General features: G+C 36.2%; 2 protein-coding genes across 2 annotated transcripts; both read left to right on the top strand.

Moving 5' to 3' along the window:
- Window positions 1-6,797: 6,797 nt before the first annotated feature.
- Window positions 6,798-10,605, top strand: LOC149927840 (intracellular coagulation inhibitor 2-like). The gene is made up of 3 exons (XM_090157874.1): window positions 6,798-6,820; window positions 6,864-6,903; window positions 9,550-10,605. The coding sequence occupies exons 1-3, from the start codon at window positions 6,798-6,800 to the stop codon at window positions 10,603-10,605; spliced, it is 1,119 nt and encodes a 372-aa protein (XP_090014000.1).
- A 2,954-nt stretch (window positions 10,606-13,559) lies between these two features.
- LOC149927839 (intracellular coagulation inhibitor 2-like) lies at window positions 13,560-14,252 on the top strand. Its single transcript, XM_090157873.1, has 3 exons — window positions 13,560-13,793; window positions 13,838-14,008; window positions 14,052-14,252. The coding sequence occupies exons 1-3, from the start codon at window positions 13,560-13,562 to the stop codon at window positions 14,250-14,252; spliced, it is 606 nt and encodes a 201-aa protein (XP_090013999.1).
- Window positions 14,253-20,657: the final 6,405 nt, after the last annotated feature.

Here is a 20,657-nt window from a genome sequence, read left to right as displayed (position 1 = left end):
AAGACATTCTTCGGGGTTTTTTAACAGTGTGTTACCATTTCTCGAGATAGTCGAAATATTGAAAGACATTCCACGGTTATCGAAAGCAATATTTTGGTTCCAAAGCAACTTATGACTTAGCTACGATGATTTTTTTTAATATCAGCTAGGCTAATACCCAAGGCACCACCTTAGGCCTAAGTCATCAAGCGACTTTTAAAGCCATTAATTCAGGTGGCCGGGTTACAATGCGTAGGAGGGTGGTGGTGAGCCCTGCATGCCACGAGATCGAGCCAACAGCTCCCTACACTAACTATTACCGTTAACCTCGACAAGTTTTTATGGAAGGGGGGGACTGCTTAAAATTAATTAAAATATTAAAAGTGTTATTCTATTGTAATACTTCCCACGCCATACAATATGTACGAATATATATTATCTCTTTCTTAATTTACTCAAAATAATTTAATTCCAATTTCATACCGTAAACTGTTTATAGCATATTAGTAACAAATAAAGGTGAAACCCTAGCCGTAAATAATAATAATGGAATAACGGAAATACATTACACTAGAAAAATGTAATGACTCTTTCAGACACACTGAATAGCCCAAAAGTAAAGAATGGTTTTCAATAAAATCTACAAAATTTATTATACCAATCAAATTATGACCCTTTAGAACCGACAAAACATGAAAAAGAATTTCGCGTAAACAATAGATTTCCAAAGAAATGCGTAAGGCGGCTGCCAGATGACAAAACCTCGTAATATCCAATTTATTATATTCGTGATGATTAAGATTATTGATTTTGATTTACATTAAAGTTTATGCAAATGGAAGTGCCACTTACTGCGGTATTTCATCGACGAAATTTATTGGGGACCTGGAATTTTTCCAGTAGGTGTAAAATTCACATTTCTAATTGAATTTACTTCTAACTAGATATTTTAAAAATTGTCCTTAACTATATTTTGCCATGAGATATTCGAAGTCATTTCGTGTTTTCGCGGAAACTAATCTAAGTTAATGTTTACAGAACCAGATTACTCAAATATCGCGAGTTTCTTTAGTTCCTTTCCATCCAATTAAGGCGATTTTCATTTATGCGCTTCTTTTCCTCGCTAATTTAATTTCTTTCAAAATAGTTTTCTCTTTTTGCCGCCTTTGTCGACTTGAATTTAAAACTCATTTTCCAATTGACAGTACAGTCGTTCACCCTCGCTCTTTCGCGTCCTTCTCTTTTAGATAAATTCCGACTCGTTCTCGTTGGCAAACATTTATTTGGTTTTTATTTCTCTGAAAAGGTTTAAATTAAAGCGTTGCCTACGTTATTATAAAGGCTCTCGATGACTTGTTTATTTGCTGGTGATTCACGGAAGATGGCTCTCTGATCTGCTCCAAAGAGACCAAACAACAATTTATATTAAAGCCATTTCAATTTACTGAATAGGGACTGACACCTCTTTAAAGAAACTAAATGTATAAAATATATCTCAAATTTGTTATGACGCAACAGTTTTCACTTTGAAAAGCCATATTGTTTGTGGGTTTTGACTCCTGAAAGCGGAAACCTTGTTGTTGCCTCGAGGGGCTTATCACTCAGCGTAATCGGTGTACAGAGCCGTACCTTCGACTGTACTAATGGGATTACCGGTAATCTTTGAAGTCCCTGCCTTTGGCAGTGCTAATCTAAGCGTAATCCGGTGTACCGACTTTATAAGAGTGGTTAGCCCCTCGTGTTGCCTAAGCAGATTCTAGAAAATCTAAAGGTCAGAATTGGCGAGCTGAAATTCCAGAAATTAGTTTAAAAAAATTAACGTTATAACGTAAACAACGATTACAGAAAAACATCAGTTTGGCAATGTTGATACCATAACTGATATATTCACTTACAAAAAGGGGGGGGGCACCCACGCGAGCGTTCTTGTTGTAAAACGTACTTTTAAACAAGTTGGCAAGCCAAAATATACCTCTCCTCGGAAGAATTGTCCCTAGTGGTATTAATTTCTCGAGATAACCCTTAAAGATATATCTCCGCAATTTAGAGTTATTTGTTAAAAATATTAACCCATTTCTATCCCGCCCGGTATAAAATTTTAATTATAATTAAAATAATTGAGACGAAACGACCAATTTTAATTTATTCAGAATATCATAAGTTAAGTAGTTACAACAGTAAGTTAGACGTACTATAACAATGCACAATTGAATTAAACCCTTTTACAGAACAAGTTTATCAGTTAAATATAATACGAAGCAAATTTTAATGAAATATCTACAGAGGCTTTTTGGAATTACTCGCTTACGAAATACTTGCCGCATCTTTAACGCTCATTTTATTTCAACACTCGCCCTTGATGAAGATACCGTAGATATCTGGTAGTGGACGACTCGTTCACTTCCTGTTGACGTTGTGACGCATACCACATGACAAAGACCAATGCCGTCCAATTTCCAATATCATATAATGACTCGCACACCCAAGAAATCATTGACTGCGTTAGAAATCGTAGATATCCAAATATCCACACCAAATGTATTTACAAGAAGCAAAAACCTTACCATCAACAAAGCACAGAGAGCCACTTGACTAACCGCCAGCTTTTAAAGCAATTAACGTTAAATTATCTCCTTTGAATTAACAGAACTATATATAGGTCGTTAAGAAAGTGGACCACCCACAGGGTCTACCCTTTAACCCTCTAATCTCGGCTGACTGCGCTAAAACAAGATTTAACCTTTAAAAAATACCAGATTAGGCCTTCATAAATTCATTAATAAAAAAAGACTTTATTACCTATTATGCTTACGATGCCTGTCTTAATTTCAGTGAATCTAAGCAGCTACCGGTGGTTCTGTGGTAGAGCGCTCGACTGCCAAGCCGAATGGTCTGGGTTCGAAACCTGGGTGGCGCATTTGTTTTTAATCAATAGAGAAACGCTAAATTAGAATTTCTTCGATGCAATAATTTCAATTTCAATTCTATTTCAATTAAACCAAAATTTCGTACTCTATTAAATACGCTTCCGATAAAGCTGAAGGTCTAATTTTCAATAAGGCGTAACAAGTGTCGGTGGTTCTGTGGTAGAACGTCCGCCTGTCAATCAGGAGGTCTCGGGTTCAAATCCCGCCCGATGCGATCGCAAATTGATACTAAGACGAATACCGTGTACAACTGGTGGAAACCCTGCCATTGGACGTTGAGAGGTAGCATTACACTCAGCACTCGGTCCGTCCCAAAGTCATTAAGAAGAAGTTGGAGAGAAAACGCCCATATAAACACAACAGACTCAACATGCACATCCATCAGAACACAAACACAACAAATTCAACACTCACAACCTACGCATAAACATTACAAAAACCGTAATACACCAAACCGTCACGACGGTGAGCGAAAAAACACCATCCAAACCAAACCGCAAATGCATCCGTTAACGCTCACCGTCACACGGTGGTTTTGCCAACCCTTTGAGAAACTGCGTACGCAGTGATTACACTTTGCACCGAAAATGCGAACGCGTTCGCAGTCCTGACAGACAGACACACCCACAGACCCACCCACAGACCCACCCACAGACCCACCCACAGACAGACACGGTCGTTGTATAACCCCTCCTAGGGGACTTTGTCCCCTCGGAGAGGTAAAAATATTAATGAATCATTTATTAGTAGAAAAACACAAGAAAATATTTTCTTTTGGGACAAATATATTTCATTTTACACAGTTTGGCTAGAGATACGAATCGGTAATTTACCCTGGTAATTTACGCGGTAAATTACCCTGGTAACAGTAATTTACAATTTTCTCAGGTAAATTACGAAAATGGTAATTACCCTGGTAATTACCAGGGTAATTTACCATCGTACTCGTGTTTCACTTTCGCAATTTTCTTTGATCTTTCGGGCTAAAATGTACCTAAAATACGTCGCACAAGATTACAAAACTCAAAACCTAACGTTATTCGCGTTTAAGTTTATTTATGCATCGTTTAATAATGTAATTTAACTCCAGCAAGCACTAGGTCATAGGCGTAACGCACTAACTCGAAGAGCTAGGCACCGCTGCGCCACCTAGATTCGTTTTGGTTGCGAATTTCCAAGGAGTCGAAGGCCGTGTTAGAATAGTTTGATACGTTTAATAGTCTTAGTCGATAGCTACGCCGCAAAATTTTCGTTTTGAAAACAAAAACATTTGAGAGAGTTGGCCGTTTTCGGTCTATCGAAATCTGGCAGCCTTGCCTGCCTTCCGGCCTGTATCTCCATACCGAAAATGGCCGACGATTACGCCGCCGAAAATATTTTACTAAACTTATCGGCGGCGTTTTTGACCGTTATTTTGAATTATCGACTAAGACTATAGGAAGAATACTTATGTCTAGCCCTGTTTAAGAAAAATCACATTCATCTGTCGTCTGCTAAAATGTTAGTTTTATTTTCACTTGGTTATTCCGATCATCTGTGTTGGTTTAGCGTTACTTCGAAGTAGTCTAGCGAAAGAATATAGTATTCTTTCTATAATTTAATATCATTTAAATAAGTAAATAAAGTTTTATTTGGTAAAAATGGGTAAAAAAAAGAAAGTAGACCTAGTTATTCAGAAATATTTTGAGCAACAAACGGTTTCTTCTTTTTATTCCTTGTTTTAATTGTAAAAAAAAACCTATTTTTAAAATAAATAAAATTACGGTAATTTACCGCAACACGGTATATTACGCGGTAAATTACCGCGTAATTTACTGATTTCCTAAATTACCGTAATTTAAGAACTCTAAGTTTGGCTAAGATCAAGGTGTAGAATTTTTTTGACATTAAAATATAGGTGAATATGTTTTTCTTTCGCTAATACCAAAGTGTAGTATTATTTGCCATACATTTTTTAAGGGTAAAACGTTAATATTAGCTTACAAACCTAGGTTTATATGCCTGGTCTGAAAGGATTAAGCCTATAATAGTTGTATCGTAAGTTCAACGAAATATATTTTAATAAGTTTTATTCTTTGTTTTACATTTTTTGGAACCTTCACTTTAAAAATTGAAATAACAGACGACGTTTATCTTAAATATTTTATTTAGACTGACTTACCAACTAGTTCTTTCAGGCGTTCGGGTTTGTAATTTTCGTGAGTGCTCAAACGGTCAATTCAACAATTTCGACTCAAAATAGCAACTATTTATTCATTATTATTTCAAGATCTTTAAGAAATTAAGTGGAAAAGTCGAGTGGATTTCGTAAAAAATATATTTTCTCAGCGTTCCTTTCTTTGAAGAAAATAAAAATATTCTTCGGTATATAGGTAATATTTTTCCGCAAAATAATTTAAATGCGTACACACCCTCTGGGAAATATTTTAGGAACCCCAAAGGATTTCCAAATGAATGACTTATTTGTATTATATGTCACGCTTTAGCGGCCTGAGAAGAGAAAATAAGTTATCTTCTTCAGAGACGTCGTAATAAATAAGTTACGCTCCTCGAAATTGCGAAAATGTAGGGCTAAGATATTGCTTTACCCAAAAACACAATTTCTCTGTGGCAATTCCGAATACTTTTGAAATGAGAATGGAACACGTGTATTAGCATTTTATTAGTTTTTGCAAAAGAACATACACGGTGGTTAGAAAATATTAAAGGCGCTACAAAAAAAATATAATATTGCGACCTTGGGAGCCGTTCTAAATTCTATAAAACCAGAAGTAAATAACATATCTCTTACAAAATAAGTATTCATTTTTTATATATACTGCAATGCAGCGGTTTCCAAACATGTGATCTGTATTAAATGGCGATCTCCACCTGGGAAAAAATGCTTATTTCGAAAATAATAAAGAAAATGACTGAGCAATCTGCAAAATGGTGAACTCAAACTTCACAAAAACGTTTGTTTCGGGTAAGTGCTAAAATATTATAATGAAACATAATCTAATATAAAAATTACGATATCGACCTTAAAAATTGTTATGTTTTAAATTGAAAAGTTTGGCAACTCTGCTCTAATGGCATTTTGTTTGAATCGTTCACTTTTGCAAGCTAGGGATTATTTCTGAAAATACATTTAAAAATACAAAAATCCATAAGCTTTCGATGAAAAATATTGTTGATAATTATAAAAATACCACCTTACACGTACGGTAAATTTCACCCGCGAGTCAGTGAATGCTTCCGCGGCCTGACGGGAAACAAGTGTCTATTGAAAACTCTCTCGGGAATACAAAGGTTAATGTTTCATCATTAGGACTAGATGGACACTTCTCTCGTAAGAGTTATTTTATTAACTTCTGGTAAAACGTAAGTGAAGAATTAATCTAAGACGCAGCAGGTAACGGCTTCATTCTTTACGAGATCTCGTACGTAGAATATGGAAGCGGATATAGAGATAAGAAACTACGTAGAGCAAAACCTTGGCTGTAATAGGGTCATATTTTAGACAAGACGCCCGCTAGATATTATATTAGCTCGCCCCTCGTAATGGGTAATTTAACATTACGATTTCCCTCGACATTCCTTAAAAGGGTTGGTACGTTTAATCTTTTAAATTAGATTCTTCCTTACGCGAATTACAACGCTGTATATTGCCAGGCCTATTTTAGGTCTCCCGGATGGTTAAATGAAATTAAAGGGCCCCTAAAACATTTACTAGCAAAGGCTATAAAAATGTCGTTCCCATAAGAAGTCCCCCTTTAGCACTTTCATTAAACGAAAGGTCGTGACGGAGAATAAAACTAGAAAATAAAACTGTTCCGCGAACTGCAGAGCTGGCTGGATGACACGTTATGCTAGTCCCAAAACGTTCTAACTTAAAAGAAAACACGTCACATGTTAAATGTTTTACTTAAGAGGTATTTATACTTAGGGATAATGACATTGTTGACACTATCCGAGGTCATCATGGTTGAATTTACCCCTGGTACGGGAGGAAGGGGTGACAAAACTTCACCAGCGTGTGTTTCAGAGGATCTGCGGACCTGATGATCTAACTAACCAATGGCACAAGAGGAAAGGGAGTCAAAACTTCACCAGCGTGCGCTTCAGAGGATCTGCGGACCTGATAATCGAATTTACCCCTGGCACAAGAGGAAGGGGAGTTAAAACTTCACCAGCGTACGCTTTAGAGGATCTGCGGACCTGATGATCTAACTAACCAATGGCACAAGAGGAAAGATAGTCAAAACTTCACCAGCGTGCGCTTCAGAGGATCTGCGGACCTGATGATCTAACTAACCAATGGCACAAGAGGAAAGATAGTCAAAACTTCACCAGCGTGCGCTTCAGAGGATCTGCAGACCTGATGATCTAACTAACCAATGGCACAAGAGGAAAGATAGTCAAAACTTCACCAGCGTGCGCTTCAGAGGATCTGCGGACCTGATGATCTAACTAACCAATGGCACAAGAGGAAAGATAGTCAAAACTTCACCAGCGTGCGCTTCAGAGGATCTGCAGACCTGATGATCTAACTAACCAATGGCACAAGAGGAAAGATAGTCAAAACTTCACCAGCGTGCGCTTCAGAGGATCTGCAGACCTGATGATCTAACTAACCAATGGCACAAGAGGAAAGATAGTTAAAACTTCACCAGCGTACGCTTTAGAGGATCTGCGGACCTGATGATCTAACTAACCAATGGCACAAGAGGAAAGATAGTCAAAACTTCACCAGCGTGCGCTTCAGAGGATCTGCAGACCTGATGATCTAACTAACCAATGGCACAAGAGGAAAGATAGTCAAAACTTCACCAGCGTGCGCTTCAGAGGATCTGCAGACCTGATGATCTAACTAACCAATGGCACAAGAGGAAAGATAGTCAAAACTTCACCAGCGTGCGCTTCAGAGGATCTGCAGACCTGATGATCTAACTAACCAATGGCACAAGAGGAAAGATAGTCAAAACTTCACCAGCGTGTGTTTCAGAGGATCTGCGGACCTGATGATCTAACTAACCAATGGCACAAGAGGAAAGATAGTCAAAACTTCACCAGCGTGCGCTTCAGAGGATCTGCAGACCTGATGATCGAATTAACCCCTGGCATGGGAAGAAGAGGAGTCAAAACTTCACCAGCGTGCGCTTCAGAGGATCTGCGGACCTGATAATCGAAATAACCAATGGCACAAGAGAAAAGGGATTCAAAACTTCACCAGCGTGAGCTTCAGAGAATCTGCGGATATGGTGGTCCAATTTACCCTCATCACGGGAGGAAGGGGAGTCAAAACTTCACCAAAGTGTGCTTCAGAGGATCTGTGGACATGATGGTTGAATTTTACCCCTAGCAAGAGTGAAGGAAATGAACAAGTTTGCTAGCGTCCGGTTTAACGTGTCAGAAGACATATGATTTGGGGAACCAATGAGATACCGGGCTAATTTATTTTTTCTTTAGGGGAAGGAACTTACTTGTTGAGCATTCGCTTATTGGGAGCTTTTCGATATGTCATTCTCCAGCAGTAGAAATTAATATGTTCTGGGCATTACCAAGAATGGATTGAGGCCAATGTGAACAAATCCTCATGTTTCCTTTAGACATATTTTTTTAAATGAATTAAAATATTTTTATTAAAAATTATAACCGTAAATTAATTTAATTATTTATAATGAAAATCATTATATTTAACATACAATTATTAATAATTATTTATATTTAACTTAAAATTTATTTAAATATAAATATATTAAACATAGTATTAGTATTTAAAATTTTAATATGCCACTAAGTAATATAAATAATCAGTTATTAATTTCTTAACTTGCACAGAATATAAATTATTTTTTGTGCCCCATCAAATGTTTTTCTTCCGCCACCCCTGCATAAGTAAGAATGCCTCGTAAATAGTAAGTAATATACTATAGAGACAGATACTTCATGGTTTAAAATAAGTTTTTATTCTATCTAAGGGTTGAAAAGTAGTGAGTGAGCTCGAAAAGCTTCCCCAATATTCTTTTTTAATAAAAGTTTATTTTAAATTATGAAGTATCTGTTTCTATAGTATATTACTTACTATTTACTAGTTTAAATTAACCATGGTTAAATTTTGCATTTATGATTAAGAATGCCTCGATTAAGATTCTGTGTTTTAAGACTGAACCATGGTAATTAATATGGTAAAGTTTTCTTAGTTGGATAGAATGAAATGAAATCAGCATTTTATATTTCACTTTTTAGGAAGAAACGTTTTTTTGGGTTTTGCCATAGCTAGGTAATATTGCAGAATCAAACCACTTACCATATGTTTATAGTCGACAGTACAATTACCCGTACGTTGTATTTCCCGAGTTACGTAGGTGTGACACTTTAACGACACGTGGAGTTTCCCAACCTGGTTGAGCCATTTGCCGAAACGTTTTACGCTCCGTATAACATCAGTTAAAGCAAACCGTATTATATATATAACTCAAAACGCTAGATTCACCTCATCAGACAATCATTCGATTTGCGCATCATGAAGTTCGACGCGAGTCTTTCGATTCTGTCTGTCTGTATCTTCGCTGTTTGTACTTTGGCCGATGACACGGCGGAGAAAGCCGTTGCCACCGCCAATAACAAGTTCACGGTTGATTTCTACAAGATCATCAAGGGAATGAGCAACGTGGTATCCTCACCATTCAGTGTTTCAACGGTTCTCAGCATGCTGTTGGTTGGAGCGAAGGCGAAGACCGCCGACGAAATCAAACAAGCTTTAGATTACTCGAATCTCAGCCAGGATCAAATCAACGACGGCTACAAGCAGATCTTACCAGCACTGGCTGGAAATTACACCCTGGAAGTTACCAATGCTATATTTGTCAATAAAGATTTCAACGTACAGCAAGAATTTAAAAACACGCTGCAGTCCGTTTATCAATCGGGAGAGTACGATCTGGACGTTGCAAATGGCCAGGATCAAATTAACAAGTTCGTAAGCGACCACACTCATGGAAAAATTCCAAAATTACTCGAGGATAAGTTACCGAAGGATACCGAAATAGTCCTGGTGAATGCCATTTATTTCAAAGGCGCTTGGACAACCAAATTTGATCCGTCATTGAGCAAGCAAGACGCTTTTACAAACGATGATGGTACTACTACAACCACTACTCTGATGCACTTGACATCCAACTTCAACTACACCGAAAGCCCAGCTTTAAACTCGCAAGTGTTGTTGCTACCGTACTCGGGAAACAGTATGTACATGATATTCGTTCTGCCTCACGACGAGTCCAAATCTCTCAGCGTGACGGAATCACAGCTGACCGCCGCTGCCTTGGAGAACGCTCTCAAAAACGCATTCGTTCAGGAAGTGGTAGTTACCATACCCAAGTACAAAACTGAAAGTACATTTGATCTAAATCAACCTTTAATGGACTCTGGAATGCAGTTAGCGTTCTCGGACTCTGCGAATTTCAGCGGAGTCAGCGACCAGACGGCGATCAAAGTATCTAAAGTGGTTCAAAAGGCAATGATAGAGGTCAGTGAAGAAGGAACCGTAGCAGCTGCGGCAACTGGCGTGGTTACGGTCAGGGCAAGTGCATCTATTGAAAATCCTCCTCCACCGATTACGTTTACGGCGAACAGACCATTTCTCTACGCCATCTATCACCAGCCCACAAACTCCTTACTCTTCATTGGTAGATACGTCACTGCAACATCTTGATTGTACCAGAACATTATTTTATTAAATTCCTCGTGTTTGATTATTCTACTCTTACTTCATAATTTAGAATAAATGCAATTTAAGGCCAATATTTGTTTTTCTTTTGTATAAATTTTAATGCGTTGGTATACTTATGTGAAAAACTCATTACTTCTTTGCAAAATTATCTCGTAGTTATCAATAAGCAAACTAAATTTGTCGATTGCTTAGCAGTAACCATCTAAACGTTCAAAAGACAGTTTAAGCTACTATTATTTTAAAATACATTTTGGTCGATTTTGTGGATGGCTTATTAATTAGAAAATTCATTTTAAAATTAATCCGGGCCACTCTTGGCATTACGTAGCAAACACTCAACCATGGCCACCATTTCAGCAAGCAGTGATTATAGGTGGGGATTTTGGAGCATTCCTTCTCTGTTCTTACTGTCAAACCAAAACCACGTTTGCTATGCTACAGATAAATCTGTTTTTTTAGGTATGATTTATATTTTCAAGTTCCAAAATTTTATGTATTATAATGCCCATACAGCCATATAAAGAAATGAGCCAAATCATTGGGTGTTTGCTTTAATTAAAATAGACTTCAAAAGCGACTGGAAATTTTCGAACTTTCTTATTTTGGAGTTTGATCGCTCAACTTTCAGTTTATACCCACACTTTGTAAACCATCAGTAAGCTATATTGTTGTTAGTGCATTTTTACCTCTCCGAGAGGAATTTGTACAGTGTCTGTCAGTCTGTCTATCTGTGGGTCTGTCTGTTGATCTGTCTGGCCTGCAAATCGTGAAATCTTTACCAAATAGGGAAAATATGTCGGTTTTAATTCTAGCTTTCCATCTATTTATGTCGAATATCTAGAGACTAACAATATAAGTGAACATGGCAAATGTAGAATGCCATCGTAGTAAAATCCGCCACTATACAGTGGATGTCGTCGTTCTATTAGAAGAATGTAAGCGATTCTCGCTTTACATTTCTGGTTTCGCAGTGTGACCGAATAACCTTGTGACGCTATATGCCTTGACCACATGAACCGCGTAGAAATATTGTTGTCACGTTAACGTTGCGTGTTATTGTTTCACAAAATTAACAGACATATAGCTAAAAACTCAGTAAAAACGTAAACGATCCTGGTTTCGAAAACGAAAGTTATCTTTAAGAATATTAAAAACCAAAATTTTCTTTTTTCTTTAGAAGTATAATACTTAAAACATAAATTTATGAACCAAAGTTGTTTTGACATATTAAAATATTTAAGCAGCATAATTCCCCAAATGCCAAAGGCGAGGGTTCAGTTTCAGGGACGCACAGTCGTCAACCTCCACACTTCATCTCGTAATACATTTCCTATAGTCGTATGCTTTACGATGTCCAGCATTTGAGAGAGGTTAGTTGTTTACGCACGGCCATTGACGGCCCTTTCTTCAGTGTCGCTTATAGAGACAATTTTCGAATTAAAAGAAAATGGAGGCTTATATTATATGGCTTTGTTTCATTAGCTTTTGTTTTTACACAAACCAAAATCATCGACAATAAACATTTGTAGTAGGATCCAACATTTTTGTTTAGTATTACCAGCTAGATGTTTATAATTTATATCTTGCGAAAGAAGTAAATATCTAGGTCATAAAAATGTAACTTGTACCTTCGCAGGCTCGTCGCAGATTCCATCGGGCATGAATATCACCTGAAACCACCCGTGGCTCAAAATTTACCGCAAGATTTACTTTGCCATGTAAAATGTAAAAATTACATTGCTTAGGAATATATACTAATTAATTAATCATTTTCCCGTTTTAATAGATTTGAAATCTCGGTATACCCCACAGTATGTTTTCCTAAACAATTCATTTGAAAAATAATTTTTGCTTTAACTTGAGCATGGCAACACTCTTTCTACTATGTACGTTGCAGCTGATGGTTTTTCTATAGGCTCTAATTGAGAACTATCTTGCGGGTGACGCGAGAAGCTCACTTACCTTAGATTCTGCTAAGCATAGACTGCGCTTAAAAATAACAAAGTCTTTGCTTAGTAAATTAAAATCCAACAGTTAAGAAACTTCTAGCGTTATAGCCGCTTGGTTGCTTTATGCTTAGCATTATAACCTACTGATACCTAAAAAGCATCGCAAATTAAGCATTAAACGCCCTTAAGAAGCTTTTAGCACAGCAAATAATAATCAATAATCAGCTAAGCTAAATCCCAAGGAACCACACAAAACTAAGTCAACTAGGGACTTGTGAAGCCAATGACCGATGGCCGGGTTAAATTGGATAGTTAAGCACCTCTAACCTACTCGTTTCGCAATACAGAGATTAGGACACATCTTCGAATTTTGGATATCGAAAATCGGGAATTTTTAACAGCAAAGTATACCTACGAATTTAGGATAATATTAATAGTAGAGTATACCCTAGAATTTCGTGTATTTTCAATAGCAAGTATAGCTAAGAATTTCGGATATTATTAATAGCAAAGTATACCTTTGAATTTCGGGTATTTTTAATAGCAAAATATACCTTAGAATTTCGGGAATTTTTAATAGCAAAGTATAACTTAGAATTTGGGGTATTTTTAATAGCAAGTATAGCTTAGAATTATTATTATGGCGAGTAAAGTTAAGAATTCGGGTATTTCAAATAGCATAAAAACGTTTAGCATTTCCGGTCACAGTTTTTAAACAGCATAGCATAGTTCAGTTTAAAATGAAATGGGGAATTTCTAATTAATTTTGGTCAAAGGATTTTGCAACACACGACTAATATGAAAAAAATCCTTGTATGCAGTTCATCAAACCTTTTCACCAAATACATAAACGGATACCCCATAATATGTTTGTAGGCTACTCGAAACGATGGATTCACAGCCTCTGAAACTCAAAGATTGTCCCAACATGATGTTATAGTCGCAATCCTGTCGAATATGTATCTTTGACTCGTCGCACGCTATAACATGGCTGATGACACGGCTAAACAAGCAATGGCCACCACCAACAACGAATTAACGATCGGTTTCTACAAGAACATCATCAAAGACCAAAACAACTTGGTTATAACATCCTTCAGTGTTTCGACCGTTCTCAGCATGCTGTTGGTTGGATTGAGGACGAAGACCGCCATACAGATGAAGCACGCTCTCGACTATTCCAATCTTAGCCAGCACCAAATCAACGTCGGCTACAAGCTGGCAATAGCACCCTGGTAATTACCAACGCTAAATTCGTCAACCAGGATTTCAAAGTGCAGAAGGATTTTAAAAACACACTTCAGTCAGAATACCAATCGGGAGAGTACGATCTGGACGTGGTAAATGGTCAAGGACAAATTAGCGAGTTCAGGGACGACCGTTCTCACGGAAAAATACCCAAATTACTCGTTGACCCGTTACCCAGAATGGTCCTGGTTAATGCCATTTAAAAGGGCGTGGACAACGAAATTCGACAAGTCGTTGAGCAAAAAAGAACCATTCACCAATGATGATGGCAGTTCTACAACTACTACTCTGATGCACTTGCCATCCAACTTCAACTACAGCGACAGTGCAGCTTTGGATTCGCTAGGATTGCTGCTGCCGTACACAGGAAACCGTACACAGAAAAAACTACTACTAACCGTCAAAATGCAACGCTTTTTTACACACGTTTAAAAAGATAACTGTGCTTAGGTCAAATATGTTTAACGAATAAACATGTTAAATTACCCAAGTGATTAGATTCGGGATTTTCATTATGTGTCAAATGAATAAGATTCGCATATTTTAATTTATTTTAGATTTTTAATAAGTTGATTTGAAAGAAAAAATCAAATATTTGTAACTTATTGATATAGGGCTAGAAAACCTTCACGTCACTTGTAATTTATCAAACAACATCATTAATATTTCTGGTTACAAACTAAATCAAAATCAAAGAGGATACATACACTTAAAGAAAACTTCTTTATGGTAATTTTACCAAACTATATCTAAATTAATTCAAAATCATGCTGCAATTAGCTTACTCAATTACAGAATTATATATCGAACCATAAATATTTATTCTTATCCTATGAAAGGTTTTGGGGCTGAAGAAATTACTCTTCACCATAAGAAACTGAAATTTTTCTTCCACTGGAGGTTTTTTAATTCAATTTCTTTGATATTGAAAAATAACCAATTAATTGGAAATCATGAGCGATATAAAATACCATAATTATTTGTTCTTCTTATGTAAATTGATTTTGGGTTGAGATAATGCACACATCCTAAGGAATAACTTCACGTTATCCGTAATTTTATCAAACAATATCCTTGAAATTTTGAATTAACTATTAAATTATTTCTAAATCACGTTGCAATTATGTTTCTCAGTATCGAAATGATATATCAGACCAGAAATATTGTTTTCCTATAAATTATTTCGAGGCTTAAGAAAGCATGCTTGATAATAAGAACAAGGCTTAAATATTTGGTCACAATTAAAATCAAGGTAAACTAAATTTAACACATTTACAGTTGAGTTAATGGAAAAATGGTAAAAGTAATATTATAGGATACTAAATTGTATACTAATTAAAAATAAAATTAGAAAACTTACCTGAAAATTGATCCGAATAACTAAAATACATCAACCAGCTCAGCTAAATAAGAAAATGAAAATGGTGTTCTTTTCTGATTGAGAGTAAACTTTATAGTCTAAAAATTTTATGTTTACCTTAATGGCGGGTTTAAAATCTAAACAGCATATCTAAGTTGACGTTCGTTTTTCGAGATGTTTAAAAATTAAGTGGCTCTAAATGCATCATAACTCCTATAATGTGTTTAAAATTTGGGTGTTTACATTTCAAACTCTGGAAGGGTTCGGAATTTAAATGTTTTATTTAAACGTTAAGAAAAAACTCAGGTTCGGAACTCCAAAATATGTTGAAAAGCCAAGCGTTGTTTTTTCTGTGTACAGGATATTCGTTCTGCCTCACGACGAATCCAAGTCTCTCAGCCTGACCGAATCACTGCTAACTGCCGTCGCTATCCAAGAAGCATTCGTCCCTGAAGTGGTTGTTACCATGCAAAATTCGAATTTGACCGTAAAATGGCCAAATTCAAATTTCGCGCGGTGGAATGACCGGAAACGATCTGAGGTATCCTTGTGCCGATTGTACTATATATTTTGTCTTTCTTAGCCTGCAACTCACTATAGACATTTCCCAAGTGTATATGTATTGACTTCGTGCGTAGTTTAAATTTTGGTCACAAATATCTTGAATTGAACGTGACAGACTTATCCTCTTTCAAATTTAATTTTGAACAACTGAAACCTTCAGGCGAAAAATATTGCATTCCGAAATTCGTCTGATATTTCTTCAGATATTTTTGTTGACGGAGACTAAGGCAGATGGCGCTATATATCCTAATCCCTGGGCCTTTAAAGTTTCTCGTTGAGATTGATTTAAATTAAATTATGTCTTGTACAAATAAGGCAAATCGTCACGAGTATACAAAGGATGATAAAATGCGCGAAAAAGTAGATTAGTCCATAATTAAAAGGGATAATATAGCTAAATCCTAAACAAACTTGAAGAAATTAAAAAACTTACTAATAACTCGTACCAATAGGTCTTCGAGCAAACAAAAAGACGCGAATCTCTTTTATCTTAACGAGTATACAAGGATATATATTTTCTGTAAACCAAGGTACACAAGAGAACCAATTTATGTTTAGACAGTGCTCGCAAAAATAGATAAGACGCGATTTAGAATTTTTCAACCAGGTTTTTAGACACAATCCCAAGGATTTGTGTGTACGTACAGTGTAGCCGATTATGGCACGCCAAACCGGACAATATTCGTCTACCACTCGCTATATTCATACTTTACCTCTTGTTATATTCATACTTGGTCTTGTTATATTCATACTTGGTCTTGTTATATTCATACTTGGTCTTGTTATATTCATACTTGGTCTTACTATACTCATACTTGGTCTTGTTATATTCATACTTGGTCTTACTTTACTCATACTTGGTCTTGTTATATTCATACTTGGTCTTACTATACTCATACTTGGTCTTACTATACTCATACTTGGTCTTGTTATATTCATACTTGGTCTTACTATACTCATACTTGGTCTTACTATACTCATACTTGGTCTTACTATACTCATACTTGGTCGTGCTATACTCATACTTGGTCTTACTATAGTCATACTTGGTCTTGTTATATTCATACTTGGTCGTGCTATATTCATACTTGGTCTTACTATATCTATACTTTGTCTCTCTCTTATACATCGAGGTCTCGCACACTTCGACTCTCTCTATACTCTAACTTGGTCGTTCGCTATTCATACATCGCACCTCTCTCTCATACTTCGTCTCTCTCTCTCTACTCTAACTTGGTCGTTCGCTATTCATACATCGCACCTCTCTCTCATACTTCGTCTCTCTCTCTCTACTCTAACTTGGTCATTCACTATTCATACATCGCACCTCTCTCTCATACTTCGTCTCTCTCTCTCTACTCTAACTTGGTCGTTCACTATTCATACATCGCACCTCTCTCTCATACTTCGTCTCTCTCTCTCTACTCTAACTTGGTCGTTCGCTATTCATACATCGCACCTCTCTCTCATACTTCGTCTCTCTCTCTCTACTCTAACTTGGTCATTCACTATTCATACATCGCACCTCTCTCTCATACTTCGACTCTCTCTCTCTCTACTCTAACTTGGTCATTCACTATTCATACATCGCACCTCTCTCTCATACTTCGTCTCTCTCTCTCTCTACTCTAACTTGGTCGTTCGCTATTCATACATCACACCTCTATCTCATACTTCGTCTCTCTCAATCACTCTCTCTATCCATAGTTTCCTTAGCTTTCTCTCTAGCTACATACCGTCGAGCTATCCAATTCGAAGGTCGTCTGTCTCGAACTTTGTACCGCGCGCTTTTGACGCCGACTATATTTGGCCAAGTTAAGTGAGAACTTTACCAACTGAAAAACTATTCTGTCTCAGCCGTATTTTATTGTACAGGGTGTTTGGAAATTAAATTTGAAGAATGAGAATCTACCAGAGTTCAAAAGATTAGTAATTCGAGATACGTGACTTTTCCCCACATTTGAAAGGTATTCTGCGATTTGCAATCATTTTGCAAGTAGATGTATTGTACTAGGCGAAAATAAGGTAGTAGACGGAAATTTCGGACCTTTTCTAAAAGACGGTTTTGGCCAAGGTTAGTTAATTTTAGGCTATAAAAGGTTGCCTCGATCACGCGTACCGCGCTTTAGCGGCCCCGTCAATAGCCTCGCATCTAATGTTAATGAAATCGCGGAAAAATATTTTTTCTTTGTATTTCCACTTTCCTATTTATAAAAAACAAGGTATAGTAAGTTAAACTATCTTTTCGCAATATATTTACGTATAATTCGTAATTAAAAAATATTACCTTATAAAAATTAAATGAAGAAAAAGAGACGCGTTTTTTACGCGAAGGCGCCATATTAGAATGCATAGTTTTGAAGGCTGTAGAGGTGTTTAGAGCGTTTTTACGCGTAAATAATGTCTCTCTTAAAATTTATAAATCTTAAATAAAAACAAATCTTTATTAATAGTATCATATGTAACATAATCACTCATAAGTTGGCCAAAAAAGCATTTTCTTTAATGAAACCTTGTTCACGGGATATGACGTAAATTACGTCACTTTCAGCTTAGTGGCGAAAAACGCGTCATCAGCTTTACTGATGGGAAACGGAATTTATTTAAGAATTCCGCGTGCGTTTGTAACTTTAACAATCTATAGTAATGTTTAGCTCGTGCCTCGCGATCATGCAATTTCGTTTCGATGGTAACCATTTCAATAGCGCGAGGATTTTAAGAATTTTTGCATTTTTGGGTCTCCGTGTGAAACAAGGTCTCATTGAATTTATTTATATGGAAATGTTATACAGAGGCACACTTATGAGTAATTATGTTACATATGATAGTATATATATATTTAATTCACGAGTTTATAACCGTTCTTAGGTAGTATTTTCTGTAAATCTAATTATTTTTAAGAGTAAGAATCTTAAAACTAATATAATTGAAGATAAAAGAAGCTTAGGTACAACTTTGGAACTAAATAGGTAAACGATAGATGCTCTTCAGCCTGCATTTCTAGGAGGATGATTTCTGTTCAGGGTTGTACCTTTTTTATGGAAAAAATTTCAGTCAGATAAAATTACAAACCGGCCCTTACTAAATTTACAATATCATTCTAGGTTTAAAAAGAGGAAAGTTTAAAACTTGTTGAAACCTAAAATTATAATTTATTGCGCTTATAATATATTTTAACTTAATATTATTTAATAAAAATATTTAAAATAATATATTTACCCTGAAGTTACAGTGAATCTTCTTTTCACTTTTTGTTTTATTTATTTATTTATTTACATGTGTTTCAAGTATTATTCTATGTTGTTGACAACATCTAGAGGATGTTCTTGGTTTCTGTTTAACTCTTTTATAATTTATAAACACCGTTAAAAAATTAGAATCATTAAAAAAATATTATACTATTAGTTAAATATTAACCTACATTCGGTTTAATTCAATGTTTTTTTTTAATTTATTTAAAAATAATTGCTTTTTGTGGAATTTTCCTATCTGACTAACGTTAATTTTTTGTCGTAGCGAAAGCCTGGTGGGAAAATATATACACGGTAAATTCAGGCGATTGACGGGGCTGCTAAAGCGCGGTACGCGCTATCGAAGTTGGCCGTGCCTCGATACGCTGTGGTTGCTAAGGGCTAAGTTTGGTAACTTCGTTGCTAACGAACATCGTGACGTCACTGAGATGAGATCCTGCAATGGGATCGCATCTGGGCGACTTCACGATTTTAAAACGTTTTTCGACCGAAAACCCCATTCCCCGCCCCCATTTTCTATCGCTGTTTTGTTATATTATTCCCCTTACCAAATATTCAGTGACGTAGCCAGGGGCACGTGCCCCCCCCCCCCTCCGAAATGTATGGTTGTATGTACAATTTTTTAATTTTTTGTTTTACTTTTTTCATTGTGTGCCCTCCCCGAAACCAAATCCTGGCTACGCTACTGCAAATATTATCCAAGTAACACTTTGAATCTTTGACCTTCGTATTACAATGTGAATTAATATTCTATATTTTAGTGATTTCTAATCTTTATATTAGCAGAAGAAAACAGGTGGAAGCAGGCCCGTAGCCAGGATTTTTCAGTTGAAGGTAGAGGTCGGAGACGGTTAATCATTATCCATGTTTAAATTGATTTTTTCGTTAAAAAAAAGTAAACAAAGAAATTTACCGGTTAATATTTCGGAAAATTATTAAAAAACATGTATTATTCGTAAAATTTGAGCTTTTTATCGAAAAAAATGTCGTTTTTCTGATTAATTTTACAAATTTATCAAAACATTAATCGGATAATACAGAAATATAAATAAATTACTCGATCAAAACGTTTTACGAATAATTTTGAAAGCTTTATCTATTGAATAAAAGTTAACCATCTAGTTGAAGGGGGCTCGCTCAGTGGCGTTCTGAAGGTTTGTGGCGCTAGGTTAAAAAAAATTATATGGCGCCAACCAACGTATGTTATACATGAAGTAAATTACGAACAAATAATCAATATCACACTACTACTTCTCTCAAACACTGCAAAAGTTGCAACGCTCACTGACGAAAATTTGATGGGAATGCCAAATAATTTAAAACAAAATCAAATAGTAAAAATTTATGTTTTTGAGCGCTGCGCCCATGTTTGAATTTAATTTATTCAAAGACATTAAATATTTCCAAAAAGAAGACTTTAGAAGCCATAGAGCTATTCCCCAAAGGAGGTGCCGGGCGGAAAAGTGTTAAGCACCGACGCGGAATAGTATACACTCTTTTTCGCGGTATTTTTAGGCGCGTCCATGTTTCGTTTTCCCCCTTTCAGCCTCATCCTCCATTACGGATACCTAAAGAGTGGATGCTAGACTCCCCGCTGAGGGCAGAGGTAATAACCTACGAGCGGGAGGCAAGTAAGAAGGGTCAAATAAAGGCGCGAAAAAG

Source organism: Leiobunum rupestre, chromosome 9, assembly GCF_980474605.1.
Source record: "Leiobunum rupestre chromosome 9, qqLeiRupe1.1.hap1, whole genome shotgun sequence".
Classification (NCBI taxonomy): Eukaryota; Metazoa; Arthropoda; class Arachnida; order Opiliones; family Sclerosomatidae; genus Leiobunum; species Leiobunum rupestre.
Note: the sequence above shows the minus strand (reverse complement) of the source record. Positions and strands in the feature narration are given on the sequence as shown.

What these genes read in the sequence shown, in the direction of transcription:
- LOC149927839 (XM_090157873.1), top strand. Translation starts at nt 13,560, where the DNA reads ATGGCTGATGACACGGCTAAACAAGCAATGGCCACCACCAACAACGAA. An exon ending in TCAACGTCGGCTACAAGCTG is followed by an intron (nt 13,794 to 13,837) that starts GCAATAGCACCC and finishes TTCGTCAACCAG; the next exon opens with GATTTCAAAGTGCAGAAGGA. An exon ending in CGTTACCCAGAATGGTCCTG is followed by an intron (nt 14,009 to 14,051) that starts GTTAATGCCATT and finishes AAATTCGACAAG; the next exon opens with TCGTTGAGCAAAAAAGAACC.
- LOC149927840 (XM_090157874.1), top strand. Translation starts at nt 6,798, where the DNA reads ATGTTAAATGTTTTACTTAAGAG. An exon ending in TTAAATGTTTTACTTAAGAG is followed by an intron (nt 6,821 to 6,863) that starts GTATTTATACTT and finishes ACACTATCCGAG; the next exon opens with GTCATCATGGTTGAATTTAC. An exon ending in CCCTGGTACGGGAGGAAGGG is followed by an intron (nt 6,904 to 9,549) that starts GTGACAAAACTT and finishes AAGATCATCAAG; the next exon opens with GGAATGAGCAACGTGGTATC.